At 34.0% G+C, this 24369-nt stretch overlaps 1 protein-coding gene across 29 annotated transcripts in view; it reads right to left on the minus strand.

Annotated features, from left to right (window-relative positions):
* The window catches only part of MYCBP2 (MYC binding protein 2), a 256284-nt gene that overhangs the window by 185265 nt on the left and 46650 nt on the right, over positions 1–24369 (minus strand). For all 29 annotated transcript variants that reach the window (XM_070239261.1, XM_070239263.1, XM_070239259.1 and 26 more), the window contains 10 exon segments: positions 18734–18976; positions 18436–18507; positions 16632–16728; positions 12734–12807; positions 12454–12592; positions 10877–10953; positions 9774–9978; positions 8197–8361; positions 5777–5935; positions 952–1156 (listed from right to left, as the gene is read on the minus strand). In XM_070239261.1, the coding sequence (XP_070095362.1) occupies positions 952–1156; positions 5777–5935; positions 8197–8361; positions 9774–9978; positions 10877–10953; positions 12454–12592; positions 12734–12807; positions 16632–16728; positions 18436–18507; positions 18734–18976 (1436 nt within the window).

A 24369-nucleotide genomic window follows, 5' to 3' on the forward strand; every position in this document is an offset into this window, starting at 1 on the left:
TTTCAATATCTAGAAGAAAAGCCCTGTTATATATGATCTATTTAGCTATGTCAGGCCAAGTATAAACCCAGAAATGTAGTCGTACTAGATCCAGACATGATTTGGGAAGAAGCACCTGACTATTCAAGAGGGCTCACATGGGGAGGTCAGAGATGGGGGGTGCCTGTACTCACTTGGGCTTTTCCTCACAAGATTGCCCCTACTTCCCAAAGTCAGCTAATTATCATAATTAATCTGATCTTACAAAGATCAGAGCTATCATAATGCAAAGATCTAGCATAATTAATTTGATCCTACAAAGAATACCCCATTTTGTTACATTGCTATAAATGGCAATACAAAACAGGACTCAAAATTCTCCCCAACATGCTAGGGAAAAATCTGCATTCCAACTCTGCCAAACTCACATATTAACTTTAAAATGACAACAATACAGGTTCCTGAAAAAAAAAAAGTGGTCCAACAAGAGTAAAAAAGGATAAATCTAACAGGTATAACACAACTTAGAAGCGACAGCTCCTAGAACTCCTAAAACTGTGAACAGTAAATTTCATTAAAAAAATTATATATCCCTAATTGAGTATTTTATATGATATTTGATAATTATACTCAGAAAAGATCCATGTTCAACAAAAATGAATAGAAATACTTGGCATTAAAGCAGTCTTAGGAAAAGAAAACAAATGAAGGCACAGCCCCAAGCCTTGAAGGAATTTATGATCCGTTTTTAAATAATAGTTTAAATGAGTCAATTGAAAGAAAAGCAAATTAAATAAAACTGACACTGAATTAGAAGTTATTATATTAGAAAACAATTATAAGAATTGTTAGTATATGCCAATATGTCTTTAAGAAACAACACAGTAGAATACACTCTAGAAAAATTTTGAAAAGAACTGTGTTCTACACATTTCTACTAATTTACTTCTGTAGCATTAAACACTTTCTTACCCTCCAGGGACTCTGTCTGGACGCCCACTACTGACACAGCTGGCTCCATAACCTGTACAGTCTCCACAGACGGTACACACCATGCACTGCTCCAGCTTCCACTTATGCATGCCTGGAGGGCACATCATGGACTTCTCATCTTTTTCATCTAGCTCTTCTTCCAGGTCTTCGTCCATTGCTGTTGCCATATTTTCAACTCCAAATCCTATTTGACAGATCAATTTATAATTTTTATGTAGATTACTCCCATGTCTAAAAAGCTGATAATTATATTTCCCAATTGAAAAACTACATAACACATAATAATCCAAATGAATACACAAAGGAATGCTAAAATACACAGCAACAAAAACAAAATTTAATTTAGGGATCACGAATAAATGCTCTCCCCATTTCCCTTCTGCAAAAAGAGTCAGGGAAGGCCGGAACATCTCTTAGCTGTTACTTTCTGTCAATGATATTTTCAATTTTTTCTGATTTTTGTCGCATCCTCACTGTTCAACAGACCAAAGAAAGTCTCCTAACCACGTTCTAAGCATAGTCTCTCCACTCTAGAACATCCTCCCGCTGCTAGCAACCAGCTTCTTGAAATATATATTTGATCCTATGACTTTACAATTTACAAACCTACAATGTCTTTCCAAGGTCTTGAAAAGAACAAAACTCCTGAGCAGGATACAGTCAATCACAATATGGCTCCCAATTTTCTCCAACTTCATTCCTTCCATGTAAACTACATTCTACCTGAACCGAAATTCCCTCTGCTTTCTAAACATCCTGTGTCCTTTCATGTGCTCAGGGCCTTTGCTCATTCCTACTCCATCTGTATCTCTTTACTTCACTTACCACGTGCCTCTCCCTACTTCATCTACCAGAGAAACTCCTTTGCAGCCTCCAAAAACTCAGCTCCAAAGTCATTTCCTATGAAAGGATTTACCACTTTTTTCAGGGAGTCAGTCACTATCTCCTCTAAGCCTGTTTATACCTCAATTACGACTTATTTAATTGTATTATAATTCATTCAACTATTTTTTTTTTTATTGAACACCTACTATGCCATAGGCATTCCTTTATGTCAAGGAGTGAGCAAACTTTTTTGTAAAGGGCCAGGTTGTAAATAACTTAGGCTCTGTGGGCCATATAAGTCTGTCACATTTTTTTAAAATCATCCTTTACAAATGTAAAATCCAACCTGAGCTTGGAGGGCCATACAGAAACTGGCCACTGAGCAGACACGGCATAAAGTTATGGCTTTCAGATCTTTGCTCTAGGCACTGAGGACTATGATAATGAGCTATTATTAAACTTATAATCTAAGGAGAGAGATAGACATTAATATATACAGAATTAATGTCATTAATAACCATACAGAAAAGTGAAAACATACAAATGTGACAGGACTATGAAGAAACATGTAGTACTATAACAGCAGATAATGAACGAGAAAGTCTGCAGGAATCAAGTAATTAGTTATGTTTGTCTTTCCTATTAGACTTAGATTCTCAAAGGCAAGGTTATACCTTGCTATATCTCTTATTCTTAGTCAACGTTATTCTTTCATCACTTAGACTTGTAACAGTCTCAGTATATGTCTGTCTAATCAAGAAACAAACTCATAGAATATACAGCCTTACTTTATTTTTGCCACTTGTAATCTATGGACAGGCTGGGAAATTAGACAACCAAGTATTGGATAACTATGTCTAGAGTTAGAATAAAGCAATCCTGAAGACGGCCTGAGTGACTCTATTTTAACAATAACTAAAATATATTGAGCACTTACTTGTACCTGGATATACACGTATTACTCATTTAGTCATCCCAACAGGACCATAAATATTACCCTCAAATTAATCTCTAAATTCAAAGCAATCCCAATCTCAAAGCCAAGTACAAAAACTAATTTTAACTGATATGGGAAATAAAGGCCCCAACTTGACTACACAAAGCAAAAATTTATAAAGAAAGAGAATGAAAAACTTGTCAGCAAAAGTTAAAAATTATTTACAACAAATGAAACCATCAGTAAATGTAAAAGATAAGCCACAAGTTAGTCAAAGATATTTGCAACACATACAACATAATACATAAAAAATTCCTACAAATCAGTAAGAAAAAGGCAAGCAAAATAAGAAGTTTGAAGAGATAGTCTAACTCACTATTAATAATCAAGGGAATGCAAATTAAAAGAAAAATGAGAGACCTGGCAATTCTACTCCTAGTTATATACCCAGAAGAAATGCATATATGTTTTCACTGACATTTACTAGCAATGTTCACGGCAATACTATTCATAATAACCAAAACTAGAAACTATCCGAACGTCCATAATACTAGAAAAGATTTTAAAACTGTGGTATATTCATACAACTTAATACTATACAACAATGAGAATGAATAATCTATAACTACTTGTAACAATATAGATGAATCTCATAAACATAAAGTTGAGTGGAAAGAAACTAGGCACCAAAGAGTTCATTCACATGATTCCACTTAGATAAAGTACAAAAGCATGCAAAACTAACTTCTGGTGTTAACTGGAGAGGTAGACTGTAATTGGAAAGGGGGCTTCCTGGAGTGCTGGTAATATACTATTTCTTGATCTGGGTGCTGATTACATGAATGTGTTCAGTTCGTGAAAATTCATCAAGATGCACACTTATGCTACGTGTATTTTTCTGCATGTATGTTATACTTGAATATAACAAATAAAAAATTACAATGGAATACAATGTTATAGCTATTAAACTGACAAAAATCAGAGTCTGTCAATACTAACTACTGGAGTGATGTGAAAAATTAAACTCTACTGGTAGGAGTATAAATTGGTACAACCTCTTCCAAGAAAAATCTAACAAAGCTGAAATCTACAACACAATTACACTAGAGAAATTCTCACACACGTGTGCCAGAAAACATGGAGGAGGTCTTAAAATTATTTATAATAATGAAAAATTGGAAATAAACTCTATCAGCAGGAGAATAAAGTGTGGTATGTTGGTGGTGTGGTTTACTACACAGCAGTTAACATGAATCATCTAGATTTATATGTATCAACTTAAATATATTTCAAACAAAATGGTGAGACAAAAAAATTTACAGAAAAATATGAATAGGTTAGCCTTATAAAAAATCTTATTTTTATGTGGAAAATACATGAGTATAAATATTTTCTACATATAAAATATCTAAGAACAAGTAAAAATATAGGAACTGACTGAGAGGATATTAATAAAGTCATGATAGTGGTTAGTTCTGGAGAGATGGAGTATAATAGCAAACCTTGGAAAGGGAATACAGGACACTTGAATCTTATAGTTTCTCTTTTTTTTACTGACAAATGATAAGACATGGTGGTAGATACACAATTTTTAATATTTAAATATTATTTTCTGTACTATTCCTGTTTTTTTTAAAAACAACTTTTAAGCAATCCCTTTATGTTCTTTATGACTGTGCAATCTGTATTCATTATATGTCTTACACTACTACCCTGCTTTCTAATTCATCACTTATAAACAGAGTGGGTGTGATTTCTATTAAGCAGAAAACCTTTTAATAATTTTATTTTAGTTATTACAAAATTTACATTAAGAATCCATAACATAGGTGTAAATGTATGCCAAATTTGCATAAAAGAGTTTCGGAACAATAAACAATTTTGTTCAGTTCAGAACTTTTATAAAATATGATTTGAATATATATTTATATTATATATAGAAAAGCAAACTGCTTCTCTCCTCTTTGCCTAGCAGGTATTATCCAAAGCTACAATTCATTAGTTTAGCAGATAGAAAAAATATTTCCATTTTGGAGTAATCCATTTTTTTTCTTTCTTTTGTTTTCCCTTTTTTAAAAAAAATCAATATGCTCTGACAAACTTGCTTTTTTAAAAACTAAAGCATTTTAAATACGCACACATATAAATATGGCAAGGGAAAAAAAAAACGAAACAAAACAGTGAGCTCTTGATATCCAGATAAGTCTGCCACCAAAAAGGCCCCAAAACTGCTAAATTTGTTTTTGTAAATTTATACCAATATTAATCCTCTGACTCATTTGTACTTTAAACACAGTTCAATGCTTAGTTCTAATAATACGTATCTATTTCCTATTCTCCAGCCCACACAAAATTAAAAACAGAAAACCAGAAATTGGAGTGAAGGGTACAGGATAGTACTGACAGCAGCTAGAAATAAAAATTGAGAACAGCATGATGTAGACACAAACTATTTCCAAAAGAAGACCACAACGAGCATAGCAAAGGATAAACCTTTTTATTCCCTTCAATAGACTGAGTGTTGGGGCAAAGGATACAGTGCATCTGCAATGGAGTTCTTGATAAAGGTCAAGCATTCTTAAGGATCATTCTTAGTTGTCAAGAAATGATTAAATTACAGGTAGTGTGTGCTGTTAGACAGGAAGATAATATTAAACAGACAGACTGTTGCCAAAAATGATTAAAACTAAAAACACATGTATAAAAGCAGCTAATAACAAAGAGTTTAAGGAATGCACTTTTCTGAAATAATTTAGTCACCAAAAATGCTAAGTCAAAAAGGTACTATTATATTTTATATAAAACTAAGAAGAATACAAAAGTAAGCAAGATCATTTGCTCAGAAATTAAAAGTCTAAAGTATACTGGATTATTCCAGAGATATACTGTCCAATAAACAAGAAATGCAGTGGTTTTCCGAATTTATAAGTATGAAATCAAAGAGTCATTTGTTTTGAAAAGAGTACGATTCTTCACCATGTTGTTCTGCAAAACTAATAAAAAGACAACACAAACTTTAACATCCACACATTCAACACCTACCTTTCCCGCCTTGGTTCATGGCCCCAGTATCTCGTCCACACTGTCCCTTATTATTTACACCAAATGTCCAAACTTCTCCATTCTTCATTAAAACACAAGTATGAGCTTTGCCCATAGCTACCTGAGTTACAAAATGGCCCTTCAAATCTGTTACCAAACCTATAGGAAAGATACAAATTTGGTAAGAAACAACAACAAAAAAGGCTTTCTGAGCCTAGTAAATCACCAGTAATGTAAAAGGACCATTCCAATGCAGAACTTTTCATTTCTGGGATAAAATAACCCACCAAAATTGGAAATAAGTGGTCAAAAGACTGAAAGGGTATATCAATTCTGTAATTTTGTAATGAACCTTCAAAAGCTTAAAATATTATCACCCAGATGTGGGACAAATCTTTCCTGTGGCATTAGCTCAAGCTCGCTTCTCCTGAATGCTTGCTCTAGACGGCAACACTTGTCAGCAATTCTCAGAAGGGTCACTAGTTAGTTCTCAAATTTTCCTGGTCACAAAGAAGCCTAAAATCACGTCCTACCTCAGTAAAACACTCACTAGAGTATACTGAAATAACATTGTTTTTGTAGAAACCTGCGATTTTTCAAAGCTGTATCTTTCAATCCTTTTTAACTTACAATGCTTTCTTCCACAATCTAATACAAAGCTAGTTCCTAAACTTCACTTATTCACATATTACTTTCATACACTTGCTATATCCAAGTGCCATCCATATTATCTTTTAATATTTTTTGCATCAATTTTAAATTGACTGAAGCATTTTTACCCTTTTCAAGTAATAATAACAGTAAAAAAAGATTTTTTCCAACATACACTAAAATAAACACACTTTTTCAAAAATTAAAGTACTTCTTTTATTTAAATTACAAACAATATAATTCTTGTATACACTTTGGGAAAACTATTCTACATTATAAGCTCAGATATCACCTCCTTAAGGTAACCTTCTCTACCACTCTATACTAGCTTAGGTCTTTTTGTTAAGTACTTCTCGAAAACTCCCATTTTCAGTATTTAGCATACTTGAAAGAGATATACATATATAGCAACAGTATTTATTATAATTAACAGCACTAGCTGACATGTCTTGAGCCCTTACATGTGCCAGGTTCTGTGCTAAGCATTTCATAAGCATTATCTCCTGTAATCTTATAACAACCATACGAAGCAGGTACTGTCATTAGCTCCCTTTTGCAAGTGGGAAAAAAAAAATGGAAGCAAGCTCTGAAAAGTTAAGTAATTTAAGCTAGTTAGCCAACTAAAAAGTGGCAGTGCCAGGATCTGAGTCTATATCCATAACCATAAAGCCACACGTCTCTAATATTTAAGTTCTATAATGCCCAGTTGTTTCTCACATTCTCAAAAAGAAAGGGATCACATCTGTCTGGTCCACCAATTCCTGACATATTATCTGTGCTCAAGAAATACATGTTGAATAAATGCACAAATTTCCATCAGCCTTAGTCAAGAGGACTTTAGCAAGCAATAGTTATATTGAATATTATTTTTAAACTATACACGAGCCCACCCCAAAATTTTGATTCACTCTGACCGTTGAGGCCACTTAGAACCTAAATATTACCACATTAAGCCAACTCTCATATCACCTGAGTACAGTTCAACTTAATAATTAATTGCTATTTATGTTTGATGTATGTCATTTCCCCAGCATGAGATAATCACTTAAATTTCCAATCAGAAACTTCCTGATTCTGGTTTCCTTTTGACAAAGAAATTCACAGGCTTTACACATTTACCTCACATAACGTCCTTCCAAGTTGGTTACCACAATTATTATACTCACTTCGAAGTGCTAGAAAGAAAATCTAGCAACCAAATATGACAAGTTTTTGAGATTAGTGTTTATAAATATAAAACTCTTTATTTGGCTGGTTCCATCCTTCATATCTACTACTTTTGGTTTATCAGTCACTCAGCCACTTAAGTAACTCCTAAGACTCTCCCATGCACCAGATGCTGTGCTGGGCACTGAGGATCTAACAGTAAATAAGAGAGAGAGAATCCCTCCCTAACTACCTAACAGGAAGAGATGATTAATCCACCAATCATAAATCAACTACGTTATAAAAAGCATTTCCCAGGGTACTACCAGGAACATGTCACGTGAGCATCTAACTGAGTCTATGGAAAGCTTTCCAGAGAAAGTAACAGCTAGGGTGGAGCTGCACTAGCCATATCCCATGATTAGCTTTCCCCAAAACCAGCAACAGTGTTCCCAGCAGTAAGACAGGAAGGAATCACAAAATGTTGTACTTGGAAAGAGATGTGAAAAATGTAGAAAAAGCACGCTACAAATGTTAATTTTCTAGACATATCTTGCAATTCATAATGTCTAGTCCTGGACTTTCTTTGTATAAAAGCAAAACGGCATTTAAGTTTAACTTACTTGAACTATCAGAGTAAATGGCATCTTTTCCAAACATGTACAGCTCTCCATCTTTAGAAATAACAGAACTACTTCCATTATTGCAGGCCGTATACACCACAATCTTTCCTTCCATCTTAATTATCTTTTTAGGTTTATAAGGTTTTGATTGCCGTCTGCTCTTAGCTTAAAAAATAAATAAAATTAATTTAAAGCATCCATGTACAAATAAAAATAATGACATAGAAAGCCAAGGAAAAAAACATTATTTGCATTTATGATACACTTTATTTACATATTTTCACAAAGGCCTGGGCTTCCCAACATGTCAATTAAAATGAATCAACCTACAAGCCTCATCTGGTTAATTAATATTTAGGCTATCACTGTCAGATCCTCTTCTTTGTAGCACACTGGAATTCCCAACGGGCAACACCAATTTCCTACCAAACTTCTGGAAAGCACAATCTCTAGCTTAGCTACTTACATAATCAACACCATTCCATTATCGTGTATATAAAAAAGTTCCCTTTTTCCTCAAACTCTGCTCACATGTATTCTTATGCTAGAGCCTAGAAAGTAAAATCAACACCTAGTCAATGAGAGATTGTAAGGAAGGGAGATATACAAATGGAGCGAGAACGAAGAAATTTAAATGTGAGTGATTCAAGCAGCCTCTGCTCTCAAAAACTAAAACCCTGAAATGAGCAAAAGATGGGAAACAGCAATCTTCTGTTCCTCCAGTCGACTCCAGTTGGCAGATGCCTTTTGGAACAAAAACATATTGCTGTGCTGGGTACAATTCTGGAACTTAAAACACCATTATATTTTTTCATATAACATGATCCATTTACAAACATACGGCAACTACATTATCTGGTGCTCAAGCAAAGAAGAACAATGTCTTCTGAATGCTAGAAGGAAAAACTGATTGTGGTGATGTTTCTGAGATATGGTAAGACACTTCAGGCTATTTTAAGGGATGTTTTTCAGGGTAACTTTTATTTACTCACAGTTTTTACATTAGATGTTGACTTCAAACCTAATCCTCATAAAATGCTACCATGCTCTGCTACAATGCATAAAGTATATGAAAAGTTACAAAAAGAAATAAAATGACACGTTGAGGAAGACTGAACTGAAGTATAGGGAAGATAAGAGATAAAATTGTTTTTTCATTGCTTAGGAATGACTGCATCAGAAAGAAATAACACCAAGAACAGTGATCCATAACTAACATTATTACATGAGGTTATATAAAGTTTACTTCATTCTGTAATATTTATTGCTTCCAAAATTCTGGGTTACCTAAAACAATACATTGAAGTCAGTCAGTTTTTAAAAGTAACATCAACTGACAAAGTAGATGAATAGCCATGTATCCATAAACCATATAAAAATTCACGAACATGAACTCTAGAGTGAAATCAGCAATCATAATTCTTTAAGGAAAAGTATAGCACCACCATTAACCAAATATGCCCCCAAGTAAAATCCTCTATTAACTTGGTGAGGTTAGTGCTATTGAAATTGATATACCTTATCTTAATAAATTCCACAGTATTTTTACTGAATGTCCATTTGACCAGTCAACTTACTTGACTCTCCATCTTCTCCTTTACTAGCAGATCCTGTAAAGAAGATGCTTCCATCTTCTGCAACTAAAAGTGCGTGAGAGCCATCGTGTCCAACTGAGAAGTGTACAATCTTTGGAGATTTTGTAATTGGTAACTCAACCCATTTTCCTGCTGAAGGACCACCTTGTTTGATTCCAAGACTCTGGTATTTGCCAGTGTAATATATCTTATATATCAAAAAAAAAGAAAAAAACAGAATTATAATGCCTTTTGGAGTAGCGCACCAGGTTTCATACGAGAGAAAAAAAACTTCCATACTTCACCAAAAAACAAAAATAACAAGAATCCAAACCCTGTTTTAACACTATTTGACTTCTGTGAGCTCCACAGGAGAGAAATAGGCATATTTTTCCAAAAAGACACAGTTCATAATAATTTTTTTCATATCTACTCAGGATATTTATAATCTTTCATTCTAAGTATCCTGAATAGATATGAATAAATATACCCCAAACTCACAACAGGAGGGAATTCATAAAATTCTCAATTCGTTTTTCACAGCATAAAAAGCCCTAGATACACATATACTCTATTAGACTACTAATTTTAACTTTCAGAATTCTTTTACTTACTTATCTTACTTTATTGCCACACCCACTAGAGAAGAAAGAAGCTTCCCTCTCTATAGATTGACCTCTACAATCTATAACTTAATTATTTATGCTCCTACTTCCCCCAAGTTGTAGTCTGTGTATTTCTGCACATTTTGAGAAATTTGCAATGGATAGCCTATTCATCAAAATAAACACAAAATGTGAATTCACCTCAGCTCAAAAAATTATATAAAGAACTCCATAATTAAAATTAAATATTTGTAAAAATGTAACGTTTGATAAAGTTTATAAAGTCTCATAATCTTAAACGTCACAATTTTCTTTCATATTATTTCAACATGAATAAAATTTTACCATATAAAACAACATAAAATAATTTTAAATCAAAATTTAAATGTTTTTAAACAAAATTAAAATTTGATGCTTAAACATGTGAACTACATAAATGAATCAACTGACTGTCTCCTAAAGCAGAGAATATTAATTTTTAAGCCTAAAAGAGTAATCTACCTTTCCATTTGCTGTTTTCATTAATGCAAACTCTCGTCCGGCACCAAGAACTGCTGACTCTTCATCAAATCCTGTACCTGATAATACAACAAGATTAATAAATACCATTATTTTTTAACATGAATAATTTCAAGTACAACTTGTACTATTTTGGGTGATTAAAAAATCAGTTCAATTAATAAATCTCAAAGGATGACGAAACATGTCATGTGCCTGAATTTAAAAAAAACATTAACAATAGGTACACTACTCCAAGGAAAAACAAAGTTACCATAAGCTTCTCTATTTGCTCCACAGTAGTGCCAAACTAATTTTTTTAATATAGAAAAATATTTTTAAATCAATGTCAGCAATATTCCTTGAATTAATGAATGCCAAACTTTTGTTGAGCATCTACTAGGTATCAGGCATTAAAGAACGCATGAACTTAGCCTATTTGATCCTCACAACTATATTGTCCAGTTTACAAATGAGCAAACATAAAGCATGCTTAGGTTAGTCCAGACACAGAGTCATTCGGGCTTGAACAATGCGATGCAGATATTTGAATTAAGATATTTCAGATTCCCTGTTTCGTACTTTTTCTACAGAAGAACATTTCATGTACCTACTCCATGAATTTGAATACATATGCAAACATATACACACACAGACCCTTATGCACATTTTCAAATTATAACACTATAAGTAAATAATTATATATTACACATCTTATGATTTTGTCCAATTATACAAACTACTAATCAGTTTATGAGCTTTTTAAATTTAAAAACTATAATTTCAATTCAATATTTTTCTACGGAAGAATTAGAAAAATACTACATAATTAAATAAAATATGCAAAGTAAATGACTAATGTCAAATTTATGAAGTTTAACGAGATATCAGTCAAAAAGGTGGTCTTACAAAGAATCCCATAGTTAAAAAAAATGGCACAATTAAATCCGTAGCATGGCTGACCAATTTTGAGACCCTCATGGGAACTAGTGATCCTAAATTACTACTATGACACTGCAAGAGTAAGAATACTAAGCCTGAGAAATACTCTGTGGTTGTCTGTATTTCTATATCCAAATGAAAGATTATTAATCAGTTTGGCAGGCCAATTATCATTTTCATAACCTATGGGATCATTTTATGGTTATCCTGAAAATACGCTCAAATAAAAATTAAAGGTTTCAATGAGAGAACTATGCATATTATTGCAGTAACATTTACAACAGAAGTTTTCAAAATTTTAAATAATTAAAGATGAAGCATATAAACTAATGACATACACAAGTATTGTCTGTCTATAATTCTTATCAAATGTAAATTTATTTTCTTTTGCTCTCTATTCAAAGTAAAAATGGAAATTATCAGTCACTTCCTTAAAATGGTGTTCACATACCAGATTCTGTTTTAAAGACCATATTTATTTACTTATGCATATTAATTCTAAAGTTGCTTTACAGTAACAAAGAGCAAAATAGCGGTTAAAATATAAGCTACACTACTGAAAACATAATGTTAATTTTCAAAAAAATACAGAATTTGAAAATTAAAATATGGCAGAAAGGCTTATTTGACCATCTTACTTATAATATGCAAGTCCTTTTCCAGATCAAATAGTGAGATACCACAGGCATGTAAGCATTTTCTGGCCAATTTAAGCTGTAATTCTTGTTGTAGCACAGGTTCAGTGCTTGTGGCAAATATTCTGACAACAAAGCCATCCTAAAAGAAATAAAATATCCACATTATTATATTGCATAAATTGGTCATTTAAGGCTCTATATTCCATCTAATAAAAATCAGATAATTTATGAGAGAGAGAGATTCCATTTACACCAGATAATCATGATTCAGAGTACTTACATCTCTTGAAGCAGCTATCTGATTAATATATTCTCCATCAGTGAATAAAATATTTTGACCTTCAGTGTGGCAATCTGTGCAAAAGAAGAAAAAGGTAATTATATTACAATATAAACAACTCACAAAATGACTTTATTCCTCTGTTGAAGTCAGAATGAGAGTTCTCCACGCAATAAGGATAAACTTAAACTCAAAGAGAGATAGTGCTTTTTAATAAAGAATTAGAAATTAGCAGAAACTAAATAATTCAGCTAATAATACTTATTATATTTTGTGCTTACACTTATAAATCTTCCATAATCAAGGACCTGAGAGCTCACCTAATTTCAAAATGAATTAATATTAGATGTAGTCTGATAATAAACATGCACCACGATGAACAAAACCATAATATTAGTTATAATCATTTCAATACCAACACATGCAATGTAGGCAACACTCTACCCTCAGACATACATCACAGTCATTAGTGTCACAGAAAAATACAGATAGACCTAAAGCTTCTGTATTTGAGGTCTATGGTGTCCAACTACAGATATCCCTTGCTTTATAAACTAGAACTGGTCGTTCAGTTTCCACTTAGAAGTTTAATGCTTATCCCAGTATTTTTAGCATTTAGGATGCCATACACTTTTTAAGTGTTCATCCTTTATAGAACAGACAAAGCTATGCTTATGTGTTTCTTTTTGTCTGAAAGGGCTCATATTTTGGCTGGAATATCATATTTTGTCAATACTGTATATATCTCTGTGGAACAGTACACTATATATTTTGAGCAAAATAATGCACAAACCTGACTGTAACAAGGGATACCAGTATTATAGGAGGACCACTGGACATGTGTTAGTGATTGCTACTAAATAACATGAAACTACAAGCAAAATCAACATCTAAGTATAAACTTGATCCTTTTGAAAAAACAAATGTTCAGCAAGCAAGTATAAAAGCACACACACTTCCCAAAATAACTGCAGAGAACTAGGATGAATCTCTCCATTAATTAGAATACCAAAAAAACATATTTCATTTCTATTTGTACCTGAATCAACAAAACATAAAATTCTGTTTTTGGAATGCAGTAATGAGCCCACCCAAATAAGCTGGATTACTCTATATCTTTGCCCAGGAGCTTCATACTAGCATACTTCCTTATTATAAATATGCAAAACACAGGCAGACCCTTACCAAATAGAGAATTCAGTGATCACAAACTGGAAATAGAAACTGGGAGACAAGGCCCACTGGTAGCCCAAGAGACTTGGTAATCAAAGAGAGGAGAAATCGAAAGAAAGAGTTCCTAGTCCACTGTACAGAATACAAAGAGGCGCAAGAAAGATGCTTCTCAAGCTCTAAGCAGTAAGATTTTAAACTAAAAAGCAAAGAAGAAAAACTCATTATAATTTCAGATAAACGCAGGGGTGAGGAGTGAAGCGGCGCAAGAAGAGTGGCAAAAACCCTCATGATCTGAGGCAACATGTCACCAGACATGAAGAGTAAATAACATAAAGATACAATATAAAAGGTATGCCAACATATACAGGCCAAAATGACAATTAACAGAAGAAAAAAAGTACGTTTTACGTTCGTCAATGCTAGGGTGAAAATAACTTATTTCTAAACTAGACTGTAAGACAGGTTGGAACACGAAGCTCAAGGAATTACCAGATTTATGTCACTTTTAAACATGGTATTCATTACCATCTATAAACCTCAAAATTCACTCCTGCTCCTTCTTGATGGGAAAGCTACAGAGCAGACTTGCCCCTAATTAAAAAAAAAGTACTACTGAAGAAATTGCAGTCCAGGTCAAAGAAACGGAAAAATGACAACGGTTTCTTCAAGCTTGAGGGCACATCTTCCTGCTGTGTGATTTCAAAAAGATTTTCTCTTTATCCATCATGTAGTGTTAGAAGGCAGCATCTTCAGGAAAACATCAAGCAACATCTGCCAGTTCAGAAGACACACAACATGGGACTATCTTCCCAAAGTTTGGTTCATTCTTCACCATGAATATGGCACTTATTTATGAAACACAGAAAGACACACTTGTATTGTTAAAAGCTGCATTTCATATGTTAAATGACATAGAAGGATTTAAACTGAATGAGGACATTAACAAGTCAGTTTTTATCACGGTAGAATAAATAAAACAGCTGTAGGTAAACCATTTTCAAATGGTCTTCTCAGTCACAATCTCTATTAAATGATCAGGGTTTCTCAGAAGTAAATCTTTTATATTAGTATCCATCTGTTGGTGGCAGAGAGTTAAGAACTCTTCTTCCAGGACATTATCCTAAAATGACTTACACAAAGACAGAGTGATAGGGATGCTCATTATAGTGTAATCTATATGGCAAAAAATTGGAGGGAACTTCCATTCCAATATATTAATCAGTGGCATACATTTTAAAACATTAAAATGATGTTGTAGAAGACTATTTAACAGCCTGGAAATATATTCAGAATATTAAGTGAAAAAGAAAGGTTAAAAAAGCAATATGTAGCATATGATCACTTTTTTACAAATATGTACACACATACATAGGAAAAAGACAGGAAGGATATTCACCAATAAGTTAATAGTGTTTATATATGGTAAGTGGGGTTACAGTTAATTTTGATTTTTTTGCTTACATGATACTTAGACAATAAATATGATTACTTTTAATTTATGTATATATATGAGGGGGCATGTTATCATTTAAAAATATTTATTATCATTATTACTATTATTATTATTATTATTAGGACCAGAGACATGGCCCAGGACTTATGATGATTAAAAAAAAAAACAACCCTGTAGACATATCAGAAAACAAACAGTTATCTACAAAATGGCTTTAATAAGTCATTAGTTTTCCAAAGTAGCTTTACTTGTGAAATATACAAAAAGTGGCATTTATCTTAACATGGTGTCATGTACACCAATTTGGATATATGTATCCATAACAATGTTCAAATAAATGTTTGACGAAGTTATAAGAATATTTTAAAGATTAACAAGCAGCCTGGGAGTAATTATCCTCCTCAATGTGTTCTTCAGAAGTAGCTCTCAATCATCTTCAGATGGCCAAGTGCCCAGAAGTAATAAGGCTGCTTACCATGAAATTATTGATAGATACATTACACATTCAAGATTTTAATATAAACAAACTCCTTTAGAATGTATTAAAGGTATATGCAAATTCAAAGCCCTTACAATAGAGAATATATTATGTATTTGCCCAGTGTTTCACAAAATTTAAGACCCACTGCCTCAGAATTTAGACAGCAGAGTGATTTGAGTCATAAACACTACGTACAACCTCAAAATTATAAAGCAAAATGAATTACGTTCAACATGCCTTATCTGAGTATTATCAAAAAGTATAAAATGATGGAATTAAAAAAAAATTCCTGAACAATCCTAAAATCTGTCTCTAAAAATCCTTTAAAATAAAGATGTGAACCCAAAGTGCACTGTCGTTAAAGTAAAAGTAAACAGAAGGTTCTTTATATCAGGCTATATGAGAGCTGGAGTTTTGGTTTTATTAAGAGCAGTGTAAAATAACACCCCAATAATTCAGCGCTGAAACAGTCTTGGTGGGACAAGGGGATCAGACTGCAGATGGACAAGAATTTGAAAACAAATGTTACGCAATAAAAAATAAATAAATAAAGCAAATAGGAAATCAAAAAAAAAATTAAAACACTTTATACTGTATTTCTGTGTCTGTTTTCCTCACATGCGTTAACTTTATACAGCCTATAAAATGTTTCGCATGTCAAGATTTTTTTTAACCTACTTGTAAGCAAGCACTATTCCTTGCTAATCAATTCTTTATATGTCTAAATGGCCTAACATGCACATCTCTTAAATCACCTGTAAAGCAAACAAATGACTAGTTGAGTAACATACCTGGTAACATTACAGTACCATCTTGTTCCAGTGTTTCAGGGCTTATTCTTATGGCTGTCATGCTGTGGTTATTCACATCTCTATACAATAAATAACCCTGATAACAACAAAAAGTTTTGCTGTTATATGTTAAAATATTTTTTCATTACCAACTTAGCAGAAAAAGTAGTCACACAGGTGTGCATTACGGTTTTCTGAGATACAGTAATACATCAATATTGATGTCTAAAATAGATTACAGATTAAAAATATAAGAACACAGATATACTTCAATAAGAGGAATTGTACAATACTGCATATCAATTTAATCTACTATATTCCCAGGTACATATATTAGATATACTACACAGGACAGCACACCTTGTTCAAAATTTTTATATCACTTGACAAGTAAATAATAGAAATGACCACTGTTACTTTAACAAATATTTAAAAAAAAAAAATGAAATATTTAGGTTAATATTTTAAAACGAATAGAGTAGTGGTTTTAGGTGACATAATATGCCATTGAACATATTTCTGTAATAATGTATTTTCCATGGCATTATTTCTTAGACAAAATACAATAGGGGCAAATAAAAGTTTGATGAGACATTTTAAACCAGGTTAAGTTTTAAGAGACAATTATTGAGTAATTAATTTGACATTTAAAATTTAATTTCAAAATCTCCCTAATAGTTGATATAACAGGATTATTTTTCATATAAAAACAATAATAATTTCTTTAGTTTTCAAAAATCTTTTATCATTTGATGCTGACAACAAACTCTGAGCTGGGAAATACAGGTCTACAGGGACATATTTATTCTACAGCCTTCCACAAGGGAACTTGGGCTTCACCTCTCAGGAAGGGAAGATATAGAAACAAACACTTCTAGCCCTTTGGCCATCGTTCATTTGCTTCTCTCCATGGGAGGAGAGTGATGTATCTGGCTGTTGACACCCAAGTGGCCACATTAGTCAGGTGATGAGATCACAGCATTAAGAAAGTAACAGAGGGGATCAGCCCTGTAGCCGAGTGGTTAAAGTTCCATGTGCTCTGCTTTGGCGGCCCAGTTTCGTGGGTTCAGACCCAGGCACAGACCTACTCACTCATCAGCCAGCCATGCTGTGGAGGCATCCCGCATACAAAATAAAGGAAGACTGGCACAGACATTAGCTCAGAGCTAATCTTCCTCAAGCAAAAGAAAAAAGGAAGATTGGTAATGGATGTTAGCTCATGGTGAATCTTCCTCACCAAAAAAGAAAAGAAAAGAAAAGAAAGTAACCTGGGCCCAGCTCTTTTCTCTCTGTGGTCATACTTTGTATGATCCTCCATGCAGGTGCAGGTAGCCAGCTACTGGGTAGGCCACACAGTTTCCTGGAAGGTACTGATCTAGACTTAGAATGGAGGAGTTTGTGGCAAGAAGCTCTAATTTGGACTCAGGGCACAGATACATCCCCAATTCAGATTTGCCAGTGACAAAGGCAGTCTTTCTTATTTAAAGGCCCACTTCAACAAAAACTCCCACAGAAGACAGTTTTATTCACATTTTACAGCTAAATAACAGAGGATCGAATAAGTTAACTGAGTAGTCCAAAGTCACACAGCTAGTAAGAAGCAGGGCTAGAACCAAAAGTAAACCTCCTATGAATTCTAAGCTAATGTTCTTCACACTACACTATGCCATTGTTACAGCCATGTTATTAAAAATATACCATATCTGTTTAAATAGAAGTGGTATTATTTATTGGTTAAATAAGTATGAACCACGTTTTAAAAGATGAGAAAGAAAAGTTTGGTTTGTTGTGAATATTCTCCTACCTGAGCATACCCTAACCAAGACTTTTTCTCCTTTCTGTTTCTGATGCGAGATGTAGAATTGTATATATGGCCCTGCAAAATAAAAAGTTAGCCTATGAATAGTTTCAATTAATAACCAATGGAAAATAACAAATGGATAAATGACATGTAATACATATGTTTCCATTACGATTTTTAAAGAAATACTACCATGACAAAATTAGACGGTACTCTAAAAATGAAGTTGAAAACAAACAGAACACAATTCAGCATGGATATAACTTGTGCTATGATTAAGAACTGTAAGGAATCATATTACCCTAACTGTTCCACTGTATCCAGAGCCTATTTTGTATAATCCATCCTTGCACAAAAGATAAAGAAAAAATCCATCATTCTGAAGTAGACATTGATCATCTTCATCAACAGATATTTCTTTCAGTGGCCACTTGTGCATTAAAGCTGCCTTCTTAATACCATTGCTGAACCAGTCCTGAATTTGAATTTTTCCCACCAACACTGCCTGTACACTTCTCTGTAGTGAATTTAGTATCATTGGCACCTATTCAAAAGAGAAGAAAAAAAAAGACATTTTTAAATGTCCCAAACACAGAACAGACAAAATAAAAATAATTTAGTAATATATCATCATTTATAAGAAAATAATTTGTTTGGAATGATCATGCTTGGCATGTAAGCAGAAAGTATGAACAAGAAATTCACCAATAAGAAGCAAATCCCAAGCACGCCAAGATAAAAATGTCAAAGCCAAAGAATATTAACTTGTATTTTTGATCAAAAACACTGACGTATGCATGTTTCTCCAAAACACCAAGTAACCAGTAGTGCCTATTATTTTAAGTTTTGTGGATGAAAATATTCTAGAGTAGTAAAAAGTATAAACACTGGACAGAAATAAAATTATTTGTTGTATTAGAAAATACACAAGCCAAAATGATCTCTTTTGTATGATATGTATAATCACTAACGTGCTAACTCATGATAATGAAGCACAAAAGCATGAGAGAAACAGTGCTGCTTCCATAGATAAAATAACATTCCCAGTCTTTCTCTTCTACTTTGCTTCTCCATTATGCCTAATACCCACTGACATCAAAAATTTTTCATCATATGAAAACTTGATTGTGTTAATTGTGTATTCATTCAGCATCCATTTAACCAATACTTATCAAAGACTTGTTAAATCCCGGGCATTGTAAATGAGCCCTCCAGAATCACCAGCATGAGACCAACACTGCCACTAGAGGAAACTTTCTGCTCCTCATCAAATGCCTCTCACCACCCAAGGAGGACTGCCACACATCCAACTGCAGGACCAGAGCCCAGGGCACTGTACTCAACTATAGGTCTACACCTGCACTGTCCAATATGGCAGCCACTAGCCACATGTGACTACTGAGTTCTTGAGATGTGGTTAGTGTGACTAGAGGTGTGCTTTAAATGTACAATACAAACTGGAAGACTTCATATAAACATAAGAACATGGAATCAATAAATTTATACTGATTATATGTCGAAATTATTTTTTGGATATACTCACTTGAGTAAAATACATTATTAAAATTACCCTCACCTGTTTCTTTTTACCTTTTAATATGGCTAATAAAAAAATTTTAACTATATATGTAGATTACATTATATTTCTATTGGACAGTACTGTTCTAGAGGATAGAGCTTTCAAAGGGATAACTGACCCACTGTTCACAGAGATTCTTTTCCCCTTCCAGTTCTAAGGCCTGTGACTCAGCCAAAATACATAACTTTTATCTTTAGAAAACTTTTATATATAATTGAATACTACAAATTATCTCCCTAGAAACAGCTACACCAAACTTACAGCTGTTTTATCTACAATTAATATCCACATTTCCATACAATATGCCAAAGCTTCCATTGTTAACTTTTTTTTTTTCTTTCAGATACTTTCTATCGGTGTCTATTACCAAAGAGGATGCCTCTCCTTCCTTCTCAAATTCTCAAAATGGAGATACACAATAATTTCTGGTTAAATCCATATTCAGAGGTCATTTTACTTTGACTGTGTAGTCATGGTTTCAGAACTAAGCCAAATTGTATAACATCCTCCATCTGCCTCTGTGTATAATTTCCCTTTTTTTGTTGAGTCAACAATTGCCCCATTTTTGTGTTTGCTAAGTCTTCCCTACACTCCTCTCAATAAAGTCAAACATGTCATTTCTAATTTTTTCCCTTGGCAACCCACCTCGTGAAGCCCAGCTCCTGTCTAGACTAAGGACAGGGGCAGGCATAGAAATTAAAATTGTTCCATACCTTGCATGTTCAAAAGCATCTTTACCTTCCCTCAGACATGACTGATGGTTGAGCCAGGGTTAGTGAACATCATTGTCCCTTTGAATTTTGAAGGCATTGTTCTGTTATTTTCCACGCCAGTATTGCTTTTGAAAGATCCAATGCCACTCTGCCTGATCTTTGGTTCGTAAAGTGTCTTTGCTCTCTGGAAGCTTTACTGTCTCTTTATTATCTGTGTTCTGATTTGGAAAATTATACCTTGGTGTGAATCTTTTTGCATTCATTGTGTTGAGCACTCAGTGTGTGTTCTGTCAATCTGAAAATGTCTGTCTGTGGGGTAGAGGAATTCTCCTTATAAGATTTCTTAGGAAATTTCTTCCACTCTGCTTGAATGCCTATTAGATACTGGATTTCCCGGATGGATCCTTTAATTTTATTTTAAATCACCTATTTTCTCTCTCTCTCTTTTTCCTATTTTCTGGGGACCTCTTCAACCTGATCTTCTAACTGCTCTGACTTTCTTTTCATTGCTGCTATGTTATTTTTAACTTATAAAAATTCTCTCTTGTCCTCTGAGTTATTAAAAAAATAGAATACTGATGTTTAATGTAAACAATTTTCTTCTCTTATCCCTCTTCGAAATATTAATTACAGGGCCAGCCGGGTGGCGTAGTGGTTAAGTTCGTGTGCTCCACTTTGGCAGTCTGGGGTTCATGGGTTCGGAGCCTGGGAGTGGACCTACACAACGCTCATTAAGCCATGCGGCAGTGGCATCCTACATACGAGGTGGAGGAAGACTAGCATAGATGTTAGCTCAGAAACAACATTCCTCAAGCAAAAAGAGGAAGGTTGGCAACAGATGTTAGCTCATGGGCAATCTTCCTCACCAAAAAAAAATAATAATAATAATAATAACTAATGAATTACATTTTCTTAGAGTATCTTCTGTTCTCAACACTCTTTTTATCCAAAGTTTCTTTTACTATTATTATTATTATATTATTATTGATTTGGAGGACCTCCATCTTTCATGTTAGCCTAGTGATACTTGGCTGTACACTTATTTTTAAGAGTAAGCTACTAAAAAATTGATAGGAAGCTTGATGTGAGTGGATACGGTTTGATGTTAGTGAGCTCATGTCAGAACGATTACACTAAGTTTAGCAGTTTCATTGCAGGACCCTCCCAAGTGTCTGCATCTGTGGGTCTTTTTTCACTCTTTCTCCAAAGAAGAATCTGCCAGTCTTTTTCAGAGAAGCTATAATAAGCCTCACTGTCAGTGTACTGGGAACTCTGTGAGGATTAAGAAATTTCGTCATCAATACAGAGACTTTCACTTAATCTCCGTTTCAGCCTACCTCCTCAATTCCACTCTCCATCGTGCCTGGTTTCCCGTGACCTGTCTGGCTCAATTTCTTTAGACTGCAAACCTAACTCTTAGGGGTATGAGAAAAGCGCAGTTGCCTAGTTGGGAAGGGTGGAGGAAGTGCCCTGGGGTGCACTACCTTTTCATTATACACATTTTCTAACTGATTTTTAGCTCTTCCCCTCACCACCCCTCTCCATGTACCCATTATTTCCAATTCCAATCCTATCTGGAGTTTTAGTTGGAAATCTTTCTAAGATTTAGAAAGATTTATTTTCTTAGAAAATACTTTCTAAGGACATTAGCCTCTTGAGGAACTTAAATTTAAGCTTTCCCTAATTTCTATCTTCCAAAAATGTCCTGTTCTTAAAAGTTTACACTTAAAAAGAAAATTTCTTTATTATAATCTTAGTGGAGACTGGGGAGGGAGCAGAAATTAACCAGTGTCTTCAACATGGCTCTATTTCTCTCACGCTTTCCACCAAGGTGCTGAAGTTTCAGGGAAACCCAGTGCTACAATAAGAAGTCTCAGATAGACTCCCCTTTTTCTCTCCTATTGATTTTCTCTCCCCAACACAGTGGCAGGACCTAGAGAAATCAGACTTCCTTAATCTGAGGATTCCATGTAATTCACTAATTCTGGGACATCTTAGCCATTATTTCAAATGTTCCCTCTCCAGAAATCTATTTTTGCCTTGTGGAACTCATATTGTACTGATTACATTAGACTTCCTCATGCTCTACCCATGTTTCTCATTTTATCTTTCATATTTCTCTGTCTCTCTGTGCAGCACTCTGAACAATTCTTCCTCTTTATCGCTCAGTTCACTATTTCTTTCTTCAACTATATTATCCCCTGGTTAACTCATCCTTTAAGTCTCTAATTGTTATTATTTGGTTTTTCATTTCTAGGAGTTCAATTTGGTTCGCTTTCTGATCTGATTACTTTTTATATTCTTATTCCTTAATCATACTTTTGACACTTTGTTTTATTACTTTAACCTTCTTAAATAGACATATACACACACACACATAAATTTTACGTTCTATATCAAATAATTTCAATGTATAAAGACTTCGCAGGATTGATTCTACTATAATCAATACTGGTTCCTACTGACTCTCAACGATGGTGCCTTTTTCCATGTGCTTTTTGTTTGTGAGCTCAGATGCAGCAGTGTTTTGTCTGTGGAAAGCCTCTGAAGTCTGGAGTTCATCCCTCCAGAAAGGATTTTCATCTCCTTCAACAAGGTCCCTCACAGTATTACCATCCTTACCCTACTGTAAACTCTCAAATTAAGCTTTTTGGAACAAAATAGGTAATATACATTTGGACCCCAGAATGATTTGAGATCTTATGATTATACATTTTCAGGGAAGACTTTTCTCTCACTTTTCTCTCTCCATGCTTAGCCTGGCCAAGAGAGTTTTATGAAATGAAGTTGGTAGGTGGGATGGGGCCAAATCATGAAGAACATTGTAAGCTGTGTTACGATAGAGGGCTTTAATGTGGTGTTTGGGCTGCAGCTGGGGATGCAGTGATGGGACAGGTCTATCGAGAACCTCAGCAGTTGATCGAGGGGAGCTAGCAGTTGAGTGCAGCCTAGTGCTTGAGTATAATACTGCAGTCAGACAGATATGCATTCAAGTTCTGTCTCCGTTATCTGACAGCTCTCTATAACTATACTAAATTTCTTTAAGCCTTCGATATTCCACTCTTACCTCCAGGCTGTGACACATGGATACCAAGAACATTCTTCCTCCACACCCCCAACGCTAACACCTCCACTCTCTGGATTAATTTCAAATCATCATTTAGACCTCACCTCATATCCTCGGGTATAAGTCTACACAAACACAAATCACACGCATGCCTAAAATAAGCTCATGTGTTTCTGGTCACTATGGTATCTGAATCTTTGTGTTACTTTCTTAAAACTTAAAAAGTATTTGTATATTTTAAGCATATATTTAAATTAAAATTTTGCCAAATCCTCAAAGAACAGTGTAGAACAGTTTGAAAACCACTGCATTAGAGGAACTTCAAAATAATTAAGGATCAAAAACAGGGAAAAGAGGATTTTAAGAAGAGCATAAAGAGGAAACAGACTAAGAACAGAAATCTGGAGTAAGGTGACTATTCATGTTTGACAAGCAGAGTTCAACATTGCTGAATAAGTCACAGAAAATGACCCAAATACTCCTTTTGCTGTCTTTGACCTGCTAATAACAGGATTGAGGCAGCCCTTTCACCTGTTCTGGAGGTTGTCAAAGCAGCCAGAGAAGAGCACATAATAGAG

The sequence above is a fragment of the Equus caballus genome, chromosome 17 (genome assembly GCF_041296265.1).
Source record: "Equus caballus isolate H_3958 breed thoroughbred chromosome 17, TB-T2T, whole genome shotgun sequence".
Lineage (NCBI taxonomy): Eukaryota > Metazoa > Chordata > Mammalia > Perissodactyla > Equidae > Equus > Equus caballus.